The 18918-nt window shown below is 46.8% G+C and overlaps 1 protein-coding gene across 1 annotated transcript in view; it reads right to left on the reverse strand.

Annotated features, from left to right (window-relative positions):
* Positions 1-18918, reverse strand: part of COL26A1 (collagen, type XXVI, alpha 1) — a 121889-nt gene that overhangs the window by 89096 nt on the left and 13875 nt on the right. Inside the window, exon 5 of the mRNA XM_006889803.1 lies at positions 8937-9034. Within this exon, the coding sequence (XP_006889865.1) occupies positions 8937-9034 (98 nt within the window). The remainder of the gene's footprint in view (positions 1-8936; positions 9035-18918) is intronic.

The raw sequence follows: 18918 nt of genomic DNA on the forward strand, positions 1-18918 counted from the left end.
CCAAATGATAGGCCTGTCAGGGAAGCAGGAACACCAGGCAGGTACCCACTCCTTAGAATCACCAATCAGCCAGGGTCAGATAAAGTCCCCACGGCACGAAAGGGCAAGATAGATGAATGGAAATGAGAATTACAGGGAGGGAGTGGGAAAAAGAAAATGACATCACAAATACTGTAACTAATGATATACAGCAAACGTACATATATGACTCAGTGAAAAACCACATGTTCTGTGCACTTTCATTTAAACCATGATTTAAAAAATTCCATTTTTCCTCAAATTGATCTATAAACTCATCCCAATCCCAACAGACCTTTTTTTTTAGACATTAACAAATTGGTTGTAAAAATGTATATGAACATACAAGGGGACTAGAGGAGTCAAGGTAGTAAGGAAAAAAGAAGAAAATAATTGAAGACATTTGCGTTGCACGTGTTCAAGATTCACGGGAAAGCCACAGTGATCAAGACTGTGAAATAGTGGTATAACAACTGACAAACAGATCAAAAGAACTGAATAGAGAGCCCCAAAATAGACCCACAAGTGTAGATCCTGTTGATTTTGCAACAAAGGTAATATGATTATTAAATATAGAGATAAAGTCTTTTTTTCACAAGTGGTGCTGGCATATCTGATTACCCATAAGAGAAAAGAGAAAGCAAAAACAAATCAATCCCCATCTCATATCACACATAAAAGCTAAAAAAAATACATTTTCTAAAGCACAGCATCTTATAAATGCAAATCAAAACCACAATTACATACCATTTTATCCCACTAGAACGGTTAAAAAGAAAAAAAAAAGCCTAACACTATCAAATGTTGGCAAGAATGTAAAGCAATTAATATTTAAGTATGCTTTGCTTGTGGGAATGTAAAATGGGACAACCTCTGGAAAAATAGCTTGGCTGTTTCTCATAAATTTAAATAACTCAGTGAAAAAATAATTTTCAAACTATTGCAGCCGTACACAAAGACCTGCCAGAAAATCAGGCAGGATTCAAAAGATATGGAACAAGGGAGATCATTACTAATGTCAAATGTATCTTGACTCCAAGTAGAGAATCCCAGAGAGATATTTACCTGTGTATTATTGACTATGCAAAGGCAGTCAACTGTATGGGCCATAACAAGTTATGGATAACATTGAGAGGAGTGAGAATCCCAGAACACTTAATTGTGCTTATGTGGATACAGAGACCAAGAGGTAGTCATTCAAATGAAACAAAGGGATACTGAATGTCTAAAATCAGGAAAGCTAAATGAACGACAAGGTTGCATTGTCTTAGAACACTTGTTCAATTTGTATACTGAGTAAATAACCTGAAAGCTGGACTATATTAAGAAAAGGCTACAACAGGATTGAAGAAAGAATCATTCCAACCTGAGATATGCAAGTTGCACACACAGCCTTGTTTTTTCAACATGAAAAGAACTTGAAGTACTTACTGAAGAAAATCAAAGACTATTTTTCTTCAGTATGGATACACTTCAATGTAAAGAAAACAAAAATCTTCCAACTGTACCAATAAAAAAAAAATTTAAGAAAAAGCACTGAAGTCGTAAAGCATTCAATTTTACTTGGATCCACAATCAGTGTCTACGAAAGTAGTAATCAGGAAATCAAATGATGTATTGATTGTACTGGGAAAATCTGCGGCAAAGGATCACTTCATGGTGTTAAATTAGCAAGAGGGTTACCTTCAGGATTAAGGGGCGCCATGGTAGTTCCAATCACCTAATGCATATGTGAAAGCTGGATTACTGGAAGAAGACTTGATGCATTTGAGACACGGTTGTTGAAGAATACTGAATAAACTACAGACTGACAGAAGAATGACTAAATCCTTCTTGGAAGAAATACACTGATTACTTGAACAGGCCATCAGGAGGGGCCAGTTTCTAGAAAAGGACGTCTTCCTTGTAAAGGAAGGGTCAGTGATAAAGAAGACCTTCAACAAGGTGGACTGTGTCCACTACAATGGTCTCAGATAGAGTCATGGTTGTGAAGGTGGCACAGCCAGACAGTTGAACATCAGGCTGTTACAAGGCAGTTAGCATTTAACAACAACAATTAAAAATTAATTTAACAATTAACAATTCAAACGCTTGAATGATTTTCAAAAGAAGTAAGAATGGACTGTAAGCACCAAGAACTTGTTGCTGGGTGTCCTCAAGTCCACTCTGACTCACAGTGACCCTGTGAAAACAGAGTGAAGCTTTGCCTTCTCTGTACCAGCCTCACATCTCGGCTGTGCTCACGCCAGTTTTGCAAACACTGTGTCAAGCCATCTCATTGAGGGTCTTCTTTTTTTTTCTCAAATTTTTCTTTTATATTGGTTTGCTTACAAAGTTCGTATATATTGTGTTTCACACTACCCTTCATTCACATTGTGTTTCACAGACTAATTCTTATTCATTACATTTTATAAAATTAATCAACATACTTTGGACATGTTGTGAGGAGACACCGGTCCTTGGAGAACGACATCATGCTTGGGAGGGTGGAGGGACAGTGCAGGAGGGGAAGGCCCTCTATGAGGTTGATTGATTCAGTGACTGGGTTAATCGGGATGGGTGTGTCAGAGACAGTGCGATTGGCACAGGACAGTGCAGAGTTTAGGGCTGTTGTACATAGGGTCGCTATGAGTCACAAGCGACTCGACGGCACATAACAACAATCAACACTGAGCTATACCCACCCCTGCCCTGTCTTTCCAGATCCCCACCACATCTTTCCCATTTCCTTTACGCACCTCTCCCTCCATCCATCTCATTGTACAACCCTTTTGATTTTCCTCCTGTCCATCCTCACCCCTCTACTCCTACCCTCCTTCCCTTGGATCCTCATCCACTTTACTAGTTATCTTTCTATTTTTACAATAATGATCTCATACAGTATTTGTCCTTACGGGACTGAGTTAGTTCACTCAGCACAATGCTCTCCCACCTCATTGAGGGTCTTCTTCCTCTCCTTTGCTGACCCTCTAGTTTTCCCAACATGATGTCTTTTCCTAAGAACTGGCGCCTCCTGGTAACATGCCAAACGTACGTGAGACAACATTCAATGTGTGTGTCACCGTCCTTGATTCTAAGGAGGACCTTGGTTAAATTTCCTCCAGGATAGCTTGATTTTCTCTTTATCCCCAGGACAGTCAAGACTTCCCACCAGCACGACAAGGCAAGGCATCACTTCTTTGGTCTTCTTTATTTCTTGTCCAACTTTTGAATGTGAACAAAGCAACTGGGAATAACCATAGCTTGGGGCAGATAAACTTTCATTGTTAAATGGTCATCTTTGCCCTTTAGCACTTTGAACATCCAATGGGCATTTAAAACCCTGGTGGCAAGAAGCTGCACTGCAAGTCCCAGAGTGTGTGGGTCAAATCCACCCGATGCTCTGCTGGAGGAGGGACAGTCTCCTCCTGTACCAGTCAGATCTGATTTGACGGTGCGTGCACAAAAAAGAATAAAAAATTTTTTAAAAATGTTTAACATCAGCAAACTAAAATCAGACTGTTGTTGTGTACCCTCAAGGGTCAAGTCAAGACCCTCCCGCAGGTTTTCAGAGGCAGTTAACCGCACAGAAAGAGACTGCCCGTCCTTCTCCCACAGAGCAGCTGGTGGATTCAAACCGCTTGCCTTTGGGATTGCAGCACAGCTTCTTACCTCTAGCCCACCAGTGGAGTTTTAATGACTAAAGTATATACATGGCCAGATGCTACAGCCACTAAAAGAATGGAACTGGGGGGGGGGGAAGTCGATTCAGAAAAATGTTCACAATAAGTTGTGGGGGGTTGGGTACCAAACATGTAAATGCCAAAAATGGATTGGAGACTTTCCTCCCAGGTGAGAGAAGAAGATGCTGAGAGAGAATTCTGGATGGCTCTACTTGGTCTACACTGAACATTTAATTGCTTCTGTAATAAGGGGAGAACCCCAACTGTTTCTAGGTACATAGATAACGTTCTAGAGGGGCACTTATGATACAGTGATTAAAGCACTTGGCTGCTAATTTAAAAGGCATGAGAGCTAACCTCTGGCTGCTTCATGGGAAAAGGTAATCTCTACTTCTAAAAACATTCCCAGGCTTGGAAACCATATGTGGCTGTTTCACGCTGCTCCATAGGGTCACTATGGGCAGGACTCAACTCAACAGCAGCGGATTTAGTCTTGGTCAGGTATTGCTGTTGTTAGGTGCCGTCGAATCGAGTACAACCTACAGTGATCCTTTGAACAACAGATCTGAACCCTGTCCTATCCTGTGCCGTCCTCACACTTCCTGGTACACGGGAGCCCATTGAGGCAGTCACTGTGTCAATCTACCTGGTTGAGGGTCTTCCTCTCCTTCACTGACCCTCTGCTTTTCCAAACACCATGTCCCTCTCCAAGGGATAGCCCCTCCTAGCAACATGCCCAAAGGATGTGAGGCAAAGCTTTATTATTCTTGCCTCCACAGAGCAGTCTGGCTACACCCTCTCCAAAACATAAAACATATTTGTTCTTTTGTCCGTCCATGGATGTTCAGTGCTCTTCTCCAGCGCCACAGCTCAAAGGCATCAGTGCTTCTTCTGTCATCTTTATTCATTGTCCAGCTCTCAGATGCATAGCAAGTGACTCAAAGACCAATCAGCACAGTTACATAATTGTGGACATACAGACATATCTTTCACGGAGTCATCATATGTTGGAAATGCCTTGAGACAGCAGCTAACAATAATAACATGAGGAAAACATCTTCAAGCACTCCTTGAGTGTCAAGAGGGAAGAGAGGGCTGGTGGGAGCAGAGCTTGAGGAGATTCAGAAGGGAAGCAGGCATCGGCAGAGAAGACTGGAAGACTGGAGCTGACACCACCTCCCCAGGCTGCTACAGCCCCAAGTCATAAAACCAGAGAGGCTATAGCACACTTGGAAGAAAACCCAGAAACAGTCAAATAAAGAGAAAGAGAAGCTACTCCAGGGGTGTTTCATCTGAGACAAAACAAAGCCCTGGAGGAGCACCCCACAGTGCTTCCCCCGAAGGAATGAGAGCTGAGTGGGAATTCACAGGCAGGAGCCTCCACAACCATCTCAGGAATGCGCCTTAAGTCATGGGCTGGGACTTTAGCCTGCCGCCTTTATTGTTTCATATCGGAAAATGTAAAATCTTTACAGGGGGCTTTTGGGAGCCAGTCCAGCTGCATCCCAGGCCCAACACTCTCAAGAATTCCTCAACCGCCAATTCTCTTCCATAGGGTTCAGGACCCTCATGTTCACAGGGGGAAGGAAACATCTAAACTTGACCTTGAGAGGGGGAGACAATTTCATCTTGCTCAGATCCACAATCAACACTCTTGGTCCCAGCAGTCAGGAAGCCAAAAGATGAGTTGCACTGGGGAAAATCTGCTGTCAAGGACCTCTCTAGAGAGCAACGATGTCAGTCTAGAGACTAAGGTGCACCTGATCCCAGGCATGGTCTTCTCAGTTATTTGCTATGCATCTGAGAGCTTGGGCAATGACTAAGGATGACAGAAGAAGGATGGATGCCTTTGAATTGTGGTGCTGGAGAAAAGTATTGAATATACCATGAACTGCCAAGAGAACAAATAGGTCTGTTCTGGAGAGGGTGGAAGCAGGTTGCTCCTTGGAGTCAAGGATTTAGAAACTCTGTCTCACATACTTTGGGCATGTTGCCAAGAGGGCCCAATCCTTGGAGAAGAACTTGGAAGAGCTTGGAAGGGTAGTGGGTTAACACAAGAGAGGAAGACCCTGGAGGAGGGGGATTGACACAGTGACTGCGGCAACGGGTCAAGTATGTCAGAGATGGTGAGGTTGGCTCAGGACTGGGCAGAGTTCAGAGCCATTGTTTGTAGGATCACTATGAGCCAGAGTTGACCTGACTGCGCATAACAACAAGGACTATCATCTGACACCCTAGGAGAGTCTTGCCTAGTTCGAATTACCATTTAATTAGGACTCAGGTTCTACAAAGCTGGATGGAAATCTATATAAAACCAGTAAGACACAAATGATTTTTGTTCATTTGGTATAGAAAGGATTGAGAGAGTAGAAGTAATAAGTTGCTTGCTTGTACTGACCTATTGTGGTGGCAAGACTCATAATGACCCTATGAACAAAAGACCTGAAGCCTTTCTATAACTGTCATTGTTTCTTAAAGTTTATAGAGTTTCCAGAGGCATGTTGTTTAGGAAGCAGATGCCACTCCTGCTCCCAAACATATCTTAAACTGGGAGCTCCAAACACTGACCACCATGGGTAACCATTATGGCATACGGCATCCCAATGGCATAGAGTTCAGCATCACAGCCACTCCAGGTTACCAACGTACAGTACAGCAAACTGACAGACCAGTGCCGCACTACTGAGAAGAAAATTCCTTTAAATTATAATTACACTAGGACTCAGGGCTCAGGCCCAAGGACCTAAACGACTTTTAAATACAAAGGCCCCCCCAGGAAGTGGTGTTGACTCTAAACAAGAGGCTTAAATCAAAAACAATAAATCATTCCACAAGAAACTCAACCAAAAGAAGAGAGCCCACTTTTCAGAGTAGAACAGCTTCCCTAGTCTCCTTTTCATCTGTTGTTGTTGTTGCTAAGTTCTGTAGAGTCGACTATGACTCAGATACCCTATGAACAAAAGACCTGAACCTACTGTCCTGTAGGATCTAATTTAGTATCTATAACATATACATTTTTCAAGTCTTTTCAATTGCCTCATATGCATGTGAAAGGTGGCCAGTCAAAAAACTGACGCCTTTGTAATGTAGTATTGGGGAAGGATAGTGAAAATACCATGGAAGGACAGAGAACACTTCAATCTATGCTGGAAGAAAGTTAGGGTGCTTCTTGGAAGCAAAGATGGTGGGACTTCATCTCATATACTTTGGGAATGTTGTCAGGAGAGACCAGATCTTAGAAAAGGACAGCATGCTTGGACAGGTGGAGGGGCAGCGGCAGAGAGGAGGACCCTCAACAAGGTGGCTTGACACAGTAACTGCAGCAATGGCCTGAGCACAGCAGAGTTGGGCAAGGTTTTGATCAAGGTCACGGCATTGCAATGAATTAGAGTGGACTCAGTGAGACCCAACAATCTATAGCCACCCATGTCTGTTATCTCTAGCTTGTCTGTCTATCTATCTATCTATCTATCTATCTATCTATCTATCTATCCATCCATCCATCCATCTATATCTACCTCTGTCTACCTATCAACAAACCAACTGAGTCATTAATTATGTAGTGGAGGATTAGCCTTACCCAAAGAGAGATCTAGACTTTGCCCTCTGCCCTCAGCAAGTAATCTCTAAATCTGTATCAGTTCAACCTCTTAGGAGATGAAGAGGACCAAGGTCCGCCAGGCCGTCAATCACAGTGCCGTGACCAGCACTTAGTCCCACTCAAGCCTGAGTGAGCCTTCCTGGTTGGCAATACCTCGCGTGTGATGTCATAGATTGCAGCTGGGAGAAGTTAATCCATGACTCCGTTGGGAGAGGAAAGCGAGACGCTCTGTGCGTGGAACTCTCCTGGCCTCAACCCCATGTGCCTCTCCCTTGGCCGACTTTCATCATGAGTTCAATGGAATCTATGGATCTTCCCAGCAAATTACTGCATTTAAGGGTAGTCTTAGGGGCTTTCAAATTTGCAACCCATGTCAGAAGCACAGTAATCAAATTGTATACATGTAAGTGTGTAAGCGTGTGCGTGTACACCCGCTTTCTGTATTCTCTTTCATGTCAGCTTTGCCATTCTGCTGGTTTCCACACTAAATGAGTTAAAGAAAACACATGTTCACTATCTACTTATAAGAGGATTATGACTGTAACATTTTGAGTCTCGTATTTCATGTGTTAATCATTCATTTATTCAATGAAGAGACATCAAAACATATGCTGAAGCATTGCACTGGCTTAGGGAAGAGGGAGGAAGGGCCCCCATCTGGGTCCCTGCCCAGTTACTCTTGGGACAAACAGACAGGGAGGTCAGGGAGACACTGCTGGGGGAGGCAGACACAGGTTGAGGCAATGATGAGGGGTAGGTGGGTCTCAGAGGGTTGTAGGGGTGAAAGCAGGACCTGGATGCTCCCCTAACAGCAAGGGAAAGTTCTAGGGATGAGGCAAGATGGCAGCACATCTTGGTGGATCCCAAGGTTACTCCTTTAATTCTTGGTCACTGACAAGAGTTTGGTGTGTTACTTATCATTGCAGTTAGGTGCTGTCGAGATGAGTATAACTCACAGCGACCCTATGAACAAAAGATCTGAACTCTGTTCTATCCTGCACCATCCTCACACTTCCTGACACACGAGACCACTGCAGCGGTCACATGTCAATCCATCTAGTTGAGGGTCTTCCTCTGCTTCACCGACCCTCCACCCTTCCCAGCATCATGTCCTTCTCTAAGGAACAGCCCCTCCTAGCAACATGTCCTAAGTATGTGAGGCAAAGCCTCATCATTCCTGTCTCCAAAGGGCATAGCAGCTGCACCCTCTCCAAGACACATCAGTTCGTTCTCCTGGCCGTTCATGGGATGATCAGTGCTCTTCTCCAACACCACAGCTAAAAGACGTCAATTATTTTTTTCTTTCATCCTTATTCATTGTCCAGCTTTCAAATGCATAGCAAGTAATTGGAAAGACCATGGCCTGAATCAGACACACCTTAGTCCCCAAACTGACATCATTACTCCTCAATACTTATATGTAAATCAATCTCTTTGTGGAACATACACAACAGGTTTGCTCTGTTTTGTTCTGGAAGGATCTGCCGCCTCTATGAGGTCATGATACTAATTGGAAGAGCAGAGCCAAATGCTGTGGTGTGGAAGGTCCCAGGGCTCAGTGAGCCTGGGACAAGGAGGAAAGGAGGAAGAGGGGCCGACACAGCCAAGGACACCTGGCCCAGGCGCGGCCGTGTCCTCTGCACCCCGGCACTCACCCTCATCACAGTTGCTCCCAGTGAAGCCAGGGCAGCACCTCCACTCCAGCGCCGTCACCGTGCGGTAGGACACTCTGTATGTGGGTCTGATCAGAGTCCTGTAACTAACACAAAGACGGTATCAGGGCTCGGGAACTCTCTCACTCACCCCCAGAACCGGTGCCACTGTGGTTGCTGTGAGATGGTGTCAAAATAACCACAATGAACAACAACAGATGATCACACATCCCTGTGGTTGCAGTCACTGTGTCAACCGCGGGCCAACATCTGTGTGGTCACTGCCTGTGGCCCTGGGCAAGTCACCACTCCTCTCTGGATCCAGAACATTCTGAAGTCCGTTATTGTTGGGTATGTACTATCAAGTCAGAATTGACTTAGCGCTGACCTTCTAGCGGGTTTTCAGAGGCCATAAGTCACACAGGACGAGACAGCTCATCTTTCTCCAGCTGAGCAGCTGGTGAATTTGAACTGCGTACCTTTGGGTCGGCAGCGCAGTTCCTTACCACTAGGCCACCAGCGTGCCCTTGTATCATTCTGTAAGTGTGGTCACATATGCCGTGTATCGAGTAATGCTTTGTATTCATTGCCATTGACTCAGTCTCAACTCAGTGTGATTCCACAGGTGCAGGAGGGAACTGCTGCCTGGAGTTTCAAAATCCTTGCCTCCAAGGAGCAACCTGGTTCCACACTCTCCAAGACCAACCTCGTCATTCTCTTGGCAGTCCATGGTAGGTTCTATTCTTTTCTCCAGCACCACAACTCAAAGGCTTCAATTCTTGTCATCCTTCATCACTGTCCAGCTCTCAGATGCACAGCAAGTGACTGCAAAGACCACGGCCTGGATCAGGTCTACCTCAAAGTGACCCTTAGAACCTGCCTAACTGCCAGCCACTTTCAGCCTCTTCTTCCAACATACTTCTGTTGCTGGCTGCATTCAGTGACTATTCACTGGCTGCCAACCATGCGCTACGCTGTGGCCCCAGAATGATAAGAGCGCGTCTCCGTCCTCAAGAAAATCACAGAGTGGAAGACGGAGACACTGGAACCAGAAAACCTCAGCACTCTAACAATGGAAACATCTGCAAAGTGGATAACGTGTCACACACACACACACACACACACACACACACACACACACTTTTACAGGCTTGAGTTCTTTCTTGCAAATAAGTGGTGATGGTGTTTTGTGAAACCTCTCTCCAAAAAAGCAACTATAGAATGTACAACCAAATTTCACATGTGTTCCACTTTACACACCTTGTTCTGACTTTCTGCTGCTTGATCAGCTTCCTGACATCACAGCGCTTAAGTCTGCTGACACCCAGCAACTTAATCAGCACACGGAATAATTATGAGTTAATTGGTAGCAGCGGGCACAGCCTCTTGAGACGCACTGTTGACAGGCAAGCGCACGAAGTATTTCTTGAATTTCCAAAAACCTGCTCTCAATCTCAAAAATCCTGTCATATTAATTTCTGGGTTTTTTTAAAAAAAAATAAACAACAATCCTCGCACTCATATTTCAAAAACATTCTTGCAAATCTGTTTCCCCCTGGAGACCCGACAGGGTGAATGAATGGTTGTGTGCACCCGGGGCTGGAACCAAAAGTGATTTGTGACATCGGGAGAGGAGCCAGCAGGCAACCAGAGACGTGCCCACAGCTGAGAGGCTGAGGTCTGGAAGGAAACCCAGGCGCTGGGACTTGAGAATCCAGCCAAGGAAGCAATTAGCTGGCCCCTCGGGAAGGAAGGAGGCTGACAGAGCAGCTGTATCACCAGTCCTTGGAGCAAGCGGCCTGGTGGGCACATGCTGGGTCCGTGGCAATGCTAGTACACTGCCCGCATAATAAGCACACACTTGTGTTGTTACACACACACACACACACACACACACACACACTCATGGCTGTTTAACAGGATGTGAAAACGAGACTTGTTGGCTCCCAGGCAGACATCCTAAAAGCAGAGAATAATACCACAGACGCCCGATGCCCCAATGGGTGGAGCTGCTCAGCCACATGGGAGACGCCCGTGGTCAGTCAATCCTGCCCTGCTATCTTTTTAGCTCATCACCACCTCCAGGTCATATAAAAAACAGCATTCGCTGAGCGCTGAGCTGAACATTGCTAAGTACTGAGTGAGAATTCCTTTGGAGAATAAGCATCAGATCCCTCAAAACTTGGAAGTGAGGAGAATAAGGAAGGATGTTACCCATCTCGAGCTCCAGAGAATCTTGGGGAGAGCACAATACCGTTCCTGAGTTTGAAAAGCTTATGGGCGGAGGGCAGGACTCTGACTCCTGTTTGGAAGGGATAAATCAGGGCCAAGTGGAGGTGGCTGGACTTAACTAGCACTTGGGCAGCACAGGCCATGTCACCCAGATGTGATGTTGCACGCCTTTCCCTAGGGGAGCAGGACTTGGGAGTCTTCACAGGGACTCTGTCCCAGAGGGCCATGGCTGGCCCCCAGGACAAGGAGGACTCTTAAGACACCAGAGGCTGAGGGCAAGACTGTGAGCAGCTAAGACATGTTCCAGGCCTGAGAGATCCCAGAATGCACCCCACCAAAGCATCAGCAATTCACACAAGCCCCTTGCAGGGGCTCCAGGACCAGATTATGACAGTACCAGTGGAATAAGACCCCCTGTGCTCCTTATCTTCCTGAGGGTCCCTTATATTCTTGTTGTTGTACACTGTTGACTCCGAATAGATTGACAGCCATCCCTCCAGCAGGTTTTCAGAGGCAGTAAACTGCATGGCACAAGAGTGCCCCCTTTTCCCACTGAGCAGCTGGTGGATTCGAACCACATGTCTTTGGGATTACAGCGCAGCTTCTTACCACTAAGCCACCAGAGCTCCCTGCCTGTGGTTGATAGTCACTGCCAAATAGGCTCCCACTCATGTTGTCGTGTGCTGTCAAGTCAGAAACAGCCCACAGCTGACCCTCCAGGGGGTTTTCAGATTGCACAGAAGGAGATTACCCATCCTTCTTCTGTGGAGCAGTGGGTGGATTCGAATCACGTGCCTTTGGGATTGCAACACAGGTTCTTATCACAAGGCCACCAGTGCTCACTTGGTGCGCAAAGAGACCTTTAAAACAATAACAACAAAAATGCTACCTGTTCTTTCACCATCATCATGGTCCCTGGTGTATTTTGGTCCATTGTTGTGGACAGGGTGTTAATCCATCTCACTGAGGGTTTCTCTGGTTATTTCACCGGACACGAGGTCCTTCTCCAGCCACTGGTCTTTCCTACTGACTGTCCGCTGCAAGCGGGATAAATGCTCCCCATCCTCCCTTCTAAAGGGCATTTGTTTGCCTTTCTTCTAATACTGACTTCTCAGAAGAAACTCCTCTGGTAGAGCATGGCACTGTTGACATCCTTGGGCCCGACCGCAGCTCAGATACACCAATTCTGCCTTTGTCTTTCTTGTTTATCGTCCACGTCTCTCCTGAGTATGAGGCCTTTGAAAGGCCTGCGTCGCTTACTGTGTCAACTCCTAAGGTTGGTTTTGGTTTGTTATTTTCCCCCACGGTGTAGTGTAAACTCATCCTGAAGGCTATACAATATTTGCTCTTCGTAAGTGATTCAAGTCATATCCATTTTCAGCGAGCCAGGCTCTGTTCAGGCGTCAGCTCCCAGTCCTGACGCTGCATTCTTCATCGTGTCCAGCTTCTCCGATTATCTGTTCAGCGCACAGATCGGATAAATAAGGTGAATGGACACATCCCTGCCTCACACTGTTTCGAACTGTGAACCACTTTCTTTCCTAAACAAACAAAAAACTAACCTCCCCCCCAAAAAAAAACAACCCAAACCAAGTGATTCCAGCCCTCAGTGATTAGGAAGTGATGAATGAATAGCACACAAGAAAGGGGGGTAGGAGGGCTTCCCTCTAGATCTCCTTGCCTGAAATAGGTTCTACTTGGGAGCAAGAAAACTTTTAATTTGATTTTTTTAAGTGGTGGTTTTACAATTGATTCTTGAAATAAAATGCAGTGTAATAAATGAAACGGTATGGAACCCACCGGAGCCAACTTGCAGAGCAGGGAAGAGGCAGCATGCTTTCCCCTGTTTGTTTGTTTGTTTGTTTGTTGTTGTTTTAGAATTTTGCACACTCAACAATTTATTTGTTGCAAATACATTTTTTCTTCTTTTATTATTAATTTTAATGAACATTTACAGAAATTTTGGATTTCCATTCATTCACTGTTGCACTTTTCTCCCTGTCCCTCCGCCCCGTCACTCTTCTCTTTCAAAAGTAAAAGAAAAATTCCTTCATTGCTATACAATCCCCCCGCACCCAGCCCCACTGCCCTGCGTATACTCCACTCTGCAACCTTCATTCTGAACTCTTATGATAATCATAATACCATATAATATATTGCTTTTGAACTGTTCTCTCCCTCATCCATTTCAATGAAGTATACCTAATATAATAATGAGAAAGACTGGATAAATTATGCTTTCCTCTTGAGCCCTGCCCTGCAGCAGCAGAAGCCATAAACCTGTCCCTCCCACAACCTCAGCACAATGGGACAGATGAAGGTCTGGGCTGTGGGGACATAGCCCCAGGCACGTTACTTATTCTCTCCGATTCCACTGATAACCAGGGATGCTGGCCGGAGGCCCACTCAGTAGGGCTGAAGGGGACACTGTGGGGCTGGGCTTGTGATTTCAAAGCTGACCTCATTCCTCCCAGCGTCACACCCTCCAGCCGTTCCCGCTGTCACCAGGAGAATCCGAGCTGCTTAGGCAAGTGCACTGCCCTGCTCCAGCTGGCAAGCCACCCTCTGGCCCTGTCTCAACGGCCCTTGGGTCTGTGTACTCTCCTGACACACCCCACTTTTCTGCTCTGTCCACACCTTTGACGATGGTGGTGATAACTTCATTTAAGCACTCTCAGTGGGCTGAGCACAGTTCTAGTGTTTTTCATATGTTGATTTATAACAACTCTAACAGGTAGCTGTTGTTGTTGTTGTTCCCAATCTACAGAGGAGGAAAACTGAGGCATGGAGATGGTAAATAGCTTCATCAAGGTCACAGAACTAAATACTGGAAGAACTGAGATCTGAACCCAGGTAGAATGGGTTCCAAAGTGTAGGAATATTAGTTTGCATTCATTCAGCATGGAAAGTGGACCTCTATCCTTCGCAGGCGACTCAACCAATAACATTCTCTGACAGGTTTAGAAGCAGGAGTGGCATCCACTTCCTCAACAACATGCTTCCAGAAGCTGTATGAACTTTGATAAGAGCCGATAGCTGTAGAGGGGCTTCAGGCCTTTTGTTCACAGGGTCGCTATGAATCATACTCAACTCGAAGGCAACCAACAACAACAACAGAGATTGGGAAGCAGGAGTGTCATCCACTTCCTAAACAACATGCCTTTGTTCATAGGGTTGCCATGAGTCGTGTTTGACTTGACAGCAATCAACATCAGAGATTGTGAGCATAGGGTCAAGCTGGGTTTTGTTCTGTGTACACAGGATCTCTATGACGCCCAACTTGATGACTTGATGATACCTGACGCCAACAGCGAGATGAACTGACCCAGTGCCTGCAACAGAGGGCTTGAGAATGGCAGAGACGGTGATGATGGCACAGGCTAGGGCAATGTTCCCGACTGTTGTTCACTGGATCGCTATAAGTCGTAGTTAACTCGAGGGCATCTAATAACATCTGCACACATATACTGATCTTGACGCCCGAAACCAGAGGGAGAGTTCTTCATAAAGGAGGCCTCTTCGTGCTAGTCATTCCGAGGCCCAGGCTTGTCCTAAAGAAGGCCTCTTTTTGGCGGTCATTCTGAGGCCCAGGCCTGGCCTTTGCTGCTCTGGGACCGGAAGGTGACAAGAGTCCAGTGGCGGGGGGCCTGCTGGTTCAGGGCTCACCAGCAGGTGGCGCTGCTTCACCAGCCCAACGACCTGGTTGCAGAAAATGACAGATCTTCTCAGGTCTCCTTAAAAACCCAAGGAAGTTCAGTGTCCTGGGTTGTCATCCCGCGTGGGCAGGAGCCGGAGGGAGCTTCGCCTTCCTTCATTGTCCGTGAAGAATTCTTGGCCCCTGACACTTGGGCCCAGTCCACAAACTCAGTGATCTTTCTACCACACACCCTGAGGGGAACTCCCCTTATCTCAGATTAGGGCCGTGCTAGGGTTAAGGGGTGCTGCCTTCCGCCCTTAAACTTCTTACAACTATTTTGTTTCTCAGATCATGGAGGATAATATTGTTGCATATATGCATTTTGGGAAGACACAAAGCCAAGCAATATTACATTTCACTCCGAGGACCTTCCCTTCTACCCTGTGTGTCTTTCATTCCCTCTCTCTCAAGCCCCAGTGAACACAGCCCCAGACCTTGGCTGAAGCAGCCCCAGGAAACTAGCTCACCTTCCATCCCACCCCACTCCCAGCAGGCTCATTCCCTCAGACTTACACCTTCCAAGAACCCTGATTTCTCTCCGGGTGTTTGTGTCACCCTTATCTTTGCACAGACAGCTTTGTCTGATGTCAGTGTCCTCCCCAAAGCTGGCTGACTCCGGCCTTGCTCAGGGAGCACCTCACGTGCTCTGGGTAAAGACTGGGGGACTGAATGATGGCAGACGCCATGGGGGACAGCCGGCCTCAGGACCGTATAAAATACAAAGTGCATGTACAAAACACAGTGTATATGAATGATTCTACGCAAACCATTTTAAAAAATATAGCAAAAAATGAAAAGTTTAGGAAGCTCTGGTGGCCTAGTGATAAAGGGTGGTACTGCCAACCCTGAGACACGCGGCTCCATGGGAGAAAGGTGGGCAGTCTCCTCCCGTGCAATTCGCAGCTTCGGAAAGCTCCCAGGTCAGCTATGGGTCGGGTCTCATTGGAAGGTATAAAACAATGAGAAGTGAAATTTTTCAAAAAGAGAAAGATCTGTCAGGAAAGGAGTGCTGAGAAGTGGAAAGTTCAGCAAGGAGGCCGGGAAAGGAGGCAGGGCCAAATGCCTGGCCCTCGTTATTGAGGAGGAAACTGAGGCAAAAGACGTACCAGGAGGAGCTTGGTCTGCACCAGCCTCCAAGCCCCACCCAGCGAGGACAGAGACCCGAGGTCACATATAGTCCCTGCTGGAGCTGCAGCACCAACTCCATGTGTGTCCAGCTTGGAAAAGACCACTGGGCCCTGGCCATGTCCTACAACCCTCAGGGACTTCTGGGCCCACCAGATCCCGTCACGGGGGGTTGACATAAGGGCTTCCACATGAGTGAGGTGCCTGACATCAGAAGGGCATAAGCAGAGGCCTCCAGAGACAATGACCCCAGAGCAATGTGAGGCTTTTGACAGGTGCCAGGGTATGGCCCTCATCAGGACATGGCCTGCTGAGAGCGGCTGGCAGAGGGCTTTGTGTAGGGGAGCCAGGCACTTCACTCCTGGGGGGGGCCACTTCCTGTGCCTGGCCCCTCTTCCTCACCTAGGGACCTCTGAGAGATGGTCAAGTGGGAAGTACAGAGGCATGCTGGAGACGCCACAGGAAGTAGGGGTTTCCAAGAGAGGGAGCAGAGACGTTAATCTCCTGGGCCAGCAGGAAGGAAAGAGGTACCGCCCCCCACCAGCTTTGTAGCAGAGCAGGGTTTCTCTCTCTCTGGCCTCCCCTAAACTGAGCTAGTCACCCTTAAATAACCAGACAGAAGGGCCAGGGCTGCCCTCTCACTATCCAGTGGGGGGACACAGCCCAGACAGGCTCCAACTCCTGGGAGAGGAGGCCTGGGAGGTAGATGGGAAGTCCACCCTCTAGAAATCCTGAAGAACAGGGCATCGGGGGACCTTGAGCACCCACCTTGATCCGTGGTCCAGCCCATGGGAGAGAGCAGTGAAGTGGGCTGCAGGGGACAGTGGCATAGGGAAACAAGGGCAGCAGATGAGGCTGAGAAGGTTCTGGAGCCCTCTGCCCGGAACATCTGGAAAAGGCTGGCTGGCTAATACCATCAAAGAACCCCTCGCTGATGCGGCCAGGGAGACAGCCCAGCGGGCAAGGGAGGCCCAGACAGGAAAACCTAACTCAGAACTCAGCTGGTGGTGGAGCTGCGAGTAAGGTGTGGCATCCAAAAGGCTGGATGGTCACTATTAAGAACAAAGCCAGGGCCAGGTGTGCTTCCCACCCAAGGGGCCAGGCCAGGCTTCGTGTCCCTGCCTGTCAGAAGAAGAAACGTGGGCCCAGCGAGGAAGGAGAACATGGCTTGTGTCCCATGTCTCTGCCCCTTGGCTGGTTCTCAAGGCCCTTGTCCTCATGGCCAGGGCCTGAAAATGAGGCACATAGGACCCTCTGTCAGGGGCGCCTCCCCAGTTACCCCTATCCCACTGTGGAGCTGGAAGGACACATGGACAGACAGCAGGACTTGTTTAGGGCACTCTCCTCAGTCCAGGGCTCCTTCTGGGGTCCACCAAGCCCCTTCCAGGCCTTTTTTTCTGTGAGGTTCCTGTTTCCCACCCCCCCAGAGCAGCCCCATCACTCTCTGGATCTCACCTCTCACTCTCCCCAGGAGACCTCAACCAGGTGAGCCGTCTCCTGGGGCTGGGAAGTGGGTGCCTCCAGAGCCCAGCGTTGTGGTCATCACTATGGGTCTTTTTTTTTTCCTTTCTACTAGTTCATTTACAAAATTTTAATACATTGTTTTCAAGAACAAATTCTTTCAATTTCCCTTACTCCACCCCATCAAATTGTACAACCCCATGATTAATTCCCCCTCCCCCTGCACATCCTCATCCCTCTGCTTCCAGCCTCTCCCACCCCTCCTGGATCCTTATACTCCTTCTACAATAATGGTTTTATACAATATTTATCCTTGTGGGACTGAGTTCACTCAGCATAATGCTCTCCAGCCCCTCCCAAGTTAGGTAATAATTTACAAAATCATTGTTCCTGCGTGCTGCATAGTATTCCATTGGGTGAATGTACCATGATTTCTCAATCCATTCATTTGTGGTCGGACATTTGGGCTGTTTCCATGTTCTTGCGACGGTGAATAATGCTGCTATGAACACTGATGTACAAATCTCAGTTTATGTCTCAGTTCTTGTTTTCTCAGGGTATATTCCAAGTAGCAGTTTGGCACTTCCTCAAAGAGCTGAACATAGAAATGCTGTATGACCATGCTTCTTTGAGTGGCATGTGCTGTTTCGTTCTGCACAGCAGTCCATTTTATACCAAACAAAACACAGAGTAAAGGAAGGAAAGACTTGAAAAGCCACGGCAGGGCCACTGTCCCTGGCATGGATAAGCAGGCCAGGTAGCGGGCTACCAGCTGCGGTCTGCACAATCCCCTCCCCCTAAGGTTTTTCCTCATAAACATTAATTTTTCATGCTACACCAACCCCTAACCCCCTATGGAGTTCCGGTGGCCTAGTGGCAAGAAGCTATGCTTCAGTCCCAAAGGTAAGTGGTTCAAGGCCATCAGCTATTCTGTAGAAGGATGAGCAATCTCCTCCTGTGCCATTACCTGCTTCTGAAAACCCTCTGGAGGGCCAGCGGTGGGTCAGTTCGACTCTACAATACACAACAACCACACCCATATTCCCAGTTTATTCACACACACACACACACACACACACACACATCCACATCTGCTCTCCTAGTAAATCAATCCCTCTGACTGCTTCATTCATGATATCGCAGAACTATAGACAATCCAGATGTAAATGGTTAAACTAACTATGGTACAGCTACATCTTGGAACATGATTTAGCCAAGAATTCACTGCTGATACACACAGAAACTTCAATGACTCTGCAGAGAATTATGTGAGTGGGGGGGAGGCATCCTCAAAATATTACGTACTATGTGATCTCGTTTATATAACATTCTTGAAAAGTATCAACACATAGAAACACAGAAAAAGTGAGAGGCTGCCAGAGATTAAGGCAGAGTTGGTGCAGTAGATATAAATATATAATTGTAGATTTACATGTAGATTTACATGGAGTTGTAAAATATATTTTATAT

Source organism: Elephantulus edwardii, unplaced genomic scaffold (genome assembly GCF_000299155.1).
Source record: "Elephantulus edwardii isolate Elephantulus edwardi_28Jun2011 unplaced genomic scaffold, EleEdw1.0 scaffold00080, whole genome shotgun sequence".
NCBI lineage: Eukaryota > Metazoa > Chordata > Mammalia > Macroscelidea > Macroscelididae > Elephantulus > Elephantulus edwardii.